Here is a 6781-nt window from a genome sequence, read left to right as displayed (position 1 = left end):
AAATTCAAATTCCTTTCTTGCTTGTAAAATATTTACTGCTTTCTATTGCTGTCAGAGGGAGCTGGAAGTGGGCAAGTGGCACACCTCAAGAGATGCCAAGTAAACAACACGTGTGATAACTAGTCAAACCGACAATGTCAAAGATGTGACATTCATACAAGGTCTATTTCCATCCAAAGCCAGTCCTATGCAAAGCCAGGGGGAAAGTTTGTCTCAAACAAGGAAAGGCAGAGAAAGGCTCTGTCATGCCAAATGCCCTCAAAGGAAATCTGCCCAGTGACAGTGAGATAAAAAAAAATGCTAAAAAGTTTTCATTGGCATAATTTCTAAGAAATTCTGAACAAGAAGGTAGTGTTTATTACAGTTGCATCATTTATAAACAATTGCTTGATTGTAGAAATGCATTAGATTCACCGTCAAATTATTTATTTCATTTTGATATGCCTCACCATGGGAAGTCATAACTGCATCAATATGTTTTATGAGGTAATTTATTGCATACAGAGCAAAATGTATAAAAAAATAAACATGAAAATGTAGCAACTTTCCTTGGTTGTCATCAGAGAGACACAAGACAAAGAGAAACATTTTTGCATAGCACACAATTTTGTATGACAGGCTGAACAAGAAAATGGTAATAACTGTAAATAATATAAGCTATGGCTGACCCCTAAAATATGTTGATGCTGTCATTCAGCAATTTCCCCATTAGATTCAGCATATTCTAGCTAGTTCGGGTATTTCGACAATGGTCTTTAACCCTCTTCTGCAAAAAAGGAACTGCACAAGGTTTTAACTTTGCTCAACACAGTAGGTCATGAACAATTATCTTCAGCAAACACAGTGGACAATTTGGGAGAATGAACTCTGTCTCATTCCGTCAGCACAAATTTTGCTCGGAATTGTCGTCTGTGAGATAAAGGGCACGTGCTCAACATTACTCCAAATTTAGGATTGTAAGAGAGGGTACCCAACATTCTGTTAGAGCCCCGTGTTCAAAGTCTGCAAATCATTTACTAAGTATTTGTTATTGTGGTCGCATTGTCGAGCGGGAACCTGCAAGTAAGCATTTCATTGTACTGTGTATCCTGTACATATGACAAACAAACTTGACATGGTAGATAATAAAAAACTTAAAAATAACCTTTTTAATTTTTGTGAAAAGGTTGCATATTCTGACATGTATGCATATCCGCGGGAAGTAGGGGTACTGAGGGTGCTGCAGCACCCCCTGAAAAATCTGAATTAAAAATAAAAAATCACGAGAAAAAAAAAATTCAATCACAAAAGTAGTGCACTGGGCCTTTAATAGTCCTGTATTAGCAGACCGATATAGCCATCTGCAGCGTCAGCGCGGGCTAAAGGTTTGTCCCTACCCCCAAACTACTTCTCACGGCTATGCATGCATGCATGCATGTTGCTTTCCAGGCAACAGAGGTCGTACATTAATTTAGCTGCTTAGATGTCCATTTCAGAACATTCCTTTCACATTCAGTTTGCAAAAGTCCCTAAGTAGAACAGAAGCAAATCAAGCCACCTGTTCCAAATGTCTCAGCGTTGAGAGAGCAACATTACAAGAGGTCACAGGGTCGTTAGGTTAAAACAATCCCTTTCATGTCATTATCTGTCTGGACTGGAGACCATGTTTGTCGCTCTCAGTTATTGCGCCAGCAAGCTTCACCTCTTGATCTTGACTACCTGCTCACACATAATGGAGAGGTACTGGGTGAGTTTGACCATGAAGATGATGGCAGTGCCCCCGGTGAGCATGCAGGAGGGCCAGAAGAGCGAGTAGAAGACAGCGCTGTGGCCGTACAGTCGGGTCAGGAGGGCGCTCTCCTGCTGGTCGCTGGGGTCGTAATAGCAGGGCACCTGCTGGTGCGGCTTCAGGCGTTCTGAGATGTTCACGATCATGTGGTGCATGGCTGCAGTGTCCTTCTGGCACTTTGGTACGTAGAAACACTTGAAAGAGAAAAGTTGGTGGCAATGATGTTAGTTCAGGTCCCTTAAACGTGCCTTAGTAAGCATCCCCAGATACCCAACGTGAATATTTATACTTGTGTTCCTGTTGACTTAAATATGGAAATAGAGCATCATGAGTCATGCAAAGCTCTAGGAGTTTTCCTGACCACGTGACCAGGAAGAAGCAGGCCCACATGACCCTGGCTTGTGCCAACAGCAATAGATTTCAAACCATTCAGTCATTCACAGCCTCCATTCTGACCCTCCGTTCACCTCAAAGTTGGAGTCCCAGCTCTCCTCGTTGTGAGATAAGCGGCTGAGCCTGCCCGTGGTGTTGACACTGACGTAGACCTGCAGACAGGGGTACTTGGAGCCTCTCCAGCAGTCCGAGCCACAGCTGTAAGAGCAGTTCACGTCTGCCGTGATGGTGGAGTTGACCACGATACAGACACTCTCCTCTGTCCACACACTATATGGAAAGATGAGGGGAAGAATTCAAAGGTATTGTAGGATTTTACACAGTGGCAGGTAAACATATATTTATCTCTGTGGTCAAATAATATTGCAGAATGATTTTGGGGTATAAAAATACCGGGTAGACACCCCTCGGAGGTAGATGCGTAATTTTCACGTTCCAATTTAGCGTTTAAAGATTGCATTTTAGAATTTGCACTGATAACCCTCCATAATACTGTGGCATGCTGTGCCATAGTGTTCACACAAAAAATACTGACAAACAAACATACTGTATAAACACTACAAAGGCAGGTTGATTGAATTGCAGTCTTTGAGAATTAGCAACAGCAGAGTTCACCAAAATTACAAAATATACAAAGAATTATCCACTGTCAGATTGATAGTGCAATACCTGCTTGCGTAAGAGCGTAGTATGGTGATGCCCAGGACAAAGTACATCATGATCGACGCAATGACCATGGCCAGGCCCAGGAGAATAGCCCGGTCCTCCCCAGCTTTCAGAGCCGTCACCGTCTTCTTGTCCAGCAGGTCAACATCCCGGAACTTCTGGTAGATGGACCTGAGGTAGTGGTCAGACCAGGATTGGGGTCAAGTCCATTTCAATTCATTTTTACAAGAATACTTATTTTTTACTTTAATCGTTTGAAATGTTCCTCAATTTAATAACGGGGAGAACCATCGTCTGTTTCCTACTTGGGGGAACATCCACTGCATGTCAGCATAAAATATATGAACATTTATTATTAAATTGGAGTGATTTTCAGAGTGACACTGTACCTCGTCGTTCCTCCTCCCGATGATGCCCCTCCTGCACTTTTGGCACCTGTCACAAAGAACATCTTCCCAGACACCCCACGACCTCCTCTGCTCACAGAAGAAGCGGAGCGGACAGACTGCTGGAACGGCCTGCACAAAATAATAGTCCGTTATCACTCTGAACTCTATATGTAGATAGTATAGATAGACAGATCAACAGTAGATTAGACATTTTTCTCAATATTGATTTCTTAGATATTGAGGAATGAAATGGCATGAATCACACTCATAATGACAGATTATCGATTATAACATCGAATTAGATTAATGATGGTAATTCCTAGTATTTCATCACCGGCACTCTTCAGTCAGCCCGCTTATGACCCCTTTTGCCAACTTTTGTGTCATGGAAACAACACTGAAATAGAACTCTGTTGTTTGAAATATAGCATTTATATGTACCATCACAGACACAAGGCAACAGACGCTCTTCTGTTATTTCAAGACAGTTTTGCAACTCAAATACAGAGATGGAGCAAAAGAAAGTCTTCCTGTGTTGCGTGATTTTGCAGTCAAATTCACTACCCTTGCGTGAAAGCCAATTCTAAGTTGTTGACAAAATATGAACAGATTGATACAATTCAAAAGGAATGACAAAGTAGGCCTATTTCTTCTGAGACATCAACAACCATGGGTAGTAGAGCTCCACCATAACCAGGATCGAGACTAAATTACTTGAATAGGATGGTAGTGTTCCTCTAATATAGTGGACGGTTAGGTGCAGCGTCACCAGGTAAACAAACGTTAATAAGGTGAGACAGGATAATAGATGATTCTGAATGAACGGTGTTAATGTCGATTAAGTTGTCATGAAAGACATACCTGCTGGAGCATGAACCATTGGAACGTAACCCCTGTCAACACAAACACATTGTGTCCTCTCATTTATCAACAACAACAAGCCATGGCTGGCACACCGAGTCCAGTAAAGGCATCATCACTTAACATTCTACCCCAAAAAACAGACTGAAACAGGGAGGGACTACCTGAAGTAGTTCAGTAAGAAGCCATCATTTTTGTTGTCTGTTGAAAAGTGTTTTGCTTTCTTTTGCTACGGTGTGCACTAATGAATACGACCCAGACGTTATGACTTATATGTTTCAGGTCGTCCAGGGGTCAGTGTGTAAAGTGAGGGTCGATGCAGTCCCACTTTGGAGATTGCCAGGCCTTTATTGAAAGTATGATTTGGAACAAAGACATTTACATGACCTGATTGCAGTGGTGCATTACCAGCGTGTGCATTTGTCAATATCAATTGGGCAAAGCTCATGTCCCCTGGTATACCAATACTTGAGCCCTGAAACACGCCACACAAAATTTAGAGCGTAAATCGCGCTCCTCCAACCTTGAAGATTGGCGTCTGGTGTAACGGATGTGAAATGGCTAGCTAGTTAGCGGTGGTGCGCGCTAATAGCGTTTCAATCGGTTACGTCACTTGCTTTGAGACCTTGAAGTAGTGGTTCCCCTTACTCTGCAAGGGCCGCGGCCTTTGTGGAGCGATGGATAACGATGCTTCGTGGGTGTCAGTTGTTGATGTGTGCAGAGGATTCCTGGTTCGCGCGAGGGGACGGACTAAAGTTATACTGTTACACTGGCATGGTAGGATAGCCCTGGCCTCTGCACATGCATCTTATTTCTCTCATCTTAAGTTGTAGATTAAAATAAAAACAGTCCGGAAATGTACATATTTTTAACTGTTTTACTCCCTTCCCACTGGGCAAAAACTGGTTGAATCAACAGGGTCATAAAAAAATAAATCTATGTGATGACCTTGAATCAATGTGGAACACTTATTGGATTTGCAAAGTCATCAATGTAAGGGAATTTCGTCTTTTTTTCACCAAACTTTAAACCTAAATCTAATGACATGGTGAAATATTTTGTTGATTTCACGTTGAATTTACATCAGTTGACAACTCAACCAAATATAAATCAAAACTAGACGTTGAACTGACATCTGTGCCCAGTGGTTTGGCATATGCTCTAAGTCTTCCACTTGCCAACTTGACCCTATTCCTAACAAGCTGGTCAAAGAAGTTCTCCCTGTAACAGGCCTACCAATTTTGAACATTAGTAACGCATATCTCTAAACAGCAAAGTGATTTGAAAAATGATATGCCCATTTCAAAACTCCCTTTCCTTTCAACGATTCTACAGAAGACTGTTGCTTGTCCAAATGTTCCAAATGTTATTTGGGTGTTCCACATGGCTCTGTGCTTGGACCCTTATTAGTTGATTTATAGTTTCCACTTGGAAATGTAATCTGCAGACATGCCATGCACTTTCACAGCTATGCAGATGACACTCAAAATGTAATTTTCTTTTAAATCCCACAGTACTTTGCAGGCAGCTTGCCTTGAGGCATGCATCAAGGAGGTTAAACATTGGACGACAACAAATTTCATACTAAACAGAGATGATGCTAATTTGTAATAAAACACAAAGCTTGATTTTTTATTGCCTTGTGTTTGCTTTTTTATCTCCTTCCTTGTACTGTTCGACTGTGGTGCGATTGTACATGCACATTAAATGAAGTTTGATTTGATCTTTTGATTATTTACAAATGGAGAAATACAAATTGTAAACAATTTCTGTAATAATTAGCAGAACAAGTAAGTTCCCATAACATAAAGTGTGATATTCTTGTCTCCATACCAACAGTAAAATAGCCCCAAAAAACAGCCCACATCAGAAAAGTTATGGGTCTATGAGTCTATGAGTTGCTGACTGACAACGTTGTAATGCAAAGACTTCTATAAACACTGCTGGATAGCACAACCTCAAATAAATTAAACTGACAATGGCATGGATATCAACATAGTTCAACTTAAATGATTGACGGTTTAAAGTTAAATGAAGTTGAATAAAGTTAAATGATTGCAAGTGCCACGTCGTAACACTGTCATTTATTTTTAACTACATTTTGATCAATAGCTGTAATCGTTACCACTTGAGTGCCTGAAATTGCATGCATAGCCTACCTTTATTGAATTCAACCAGGGAAATACTTACAAAGACTGTGTCCCCTTCGCTGCTGCTCCTGAGTATGGATGCTGGAAATGCTTTTTAAAAGCTTCTGGTCCAAAAGATTTGTAGCTGTGCTTCATGCACCATGGAAGTTAAAATTGCACTGGCAAGTGATTTTGTCGCTAATGATACAAGGAATGGCCAGTGAAGTATGGAATGTAGCACTGTGTTTGAGTCCAATTCAATGCCTGACCTTGCAGGGCTTCCCAACAGCTGGCCCATGAATGAAATTTAAGTCAAATATACAAAAATATATATTTAAACATACGTACAAAAGCACAAAACAATTGGGGTAAAATGGATTCCAAATATGTTTCACCTCTCAGATAATAATGTTAGTGATCTGATAAGAACTATAGTACCCACGTATAGGTTCCTGACAATAATACTCTCTTATAATTTACACACTGTTAATGAAACTACAGTGTAAAATATATGTATCTTACAATATATTATCCACATTTATTCAAAATATATTATGGAAATGGGCCAGTTCATA

At 40.6% G+C, this 6781-nt stretch overlaps 1 protein-coding gene across 1 annotated transcript; it reads right to left on the bottom strand.

Annotated features, from left to right (window-relative positions):
• Positions 1 to 375: 375 nt before the first annotated feature.
• On the bottom strand, positions 376 to 6504 carry LOC139551283 (calcium-activated potassium channel subunit beta-2-like). The gene is made up of 5 exons (XM_071362749.1): positions 6476 to 6504; positions 3217 to 3345; positions 2831 to 2998; positions 2236 to 2431; positions 376 to 1962 (listed from the first exon to the last, which is right to left on the bottom strand). The coding sequence occupies exons 1-5, from the start codon at positions 6502 to 6504 to the stop codon at positions 1678 to 1680; spliced, it is 807 nt and encodes a 268-aa protein (XP_071218850.1). The 3' UTR covers positions 376 to 1677.
• Positions 6505 to 6781: the final 277 nt, after the last annotated feature.

This window comes from Salvelinus alpinus, chromosome 23, assembly GCF_045679555.1.
Source record: "Salvelinus alpinus chromosome 23, SLU_Salpinus.1, whole genome shotgun sequence".
In the NCBI taxonomy this organism is placed as follows: Eukaryota; Metazoa; Chordata; class Actinopteri; order Salmoniformes; family Salmonidae; genus Salvelinus; species Salvelinus alpinus.
Note: the sequence above shows the minus strand (reverse complement) of the source record. Positions and strands in the feature narration are given on the sequence as shown.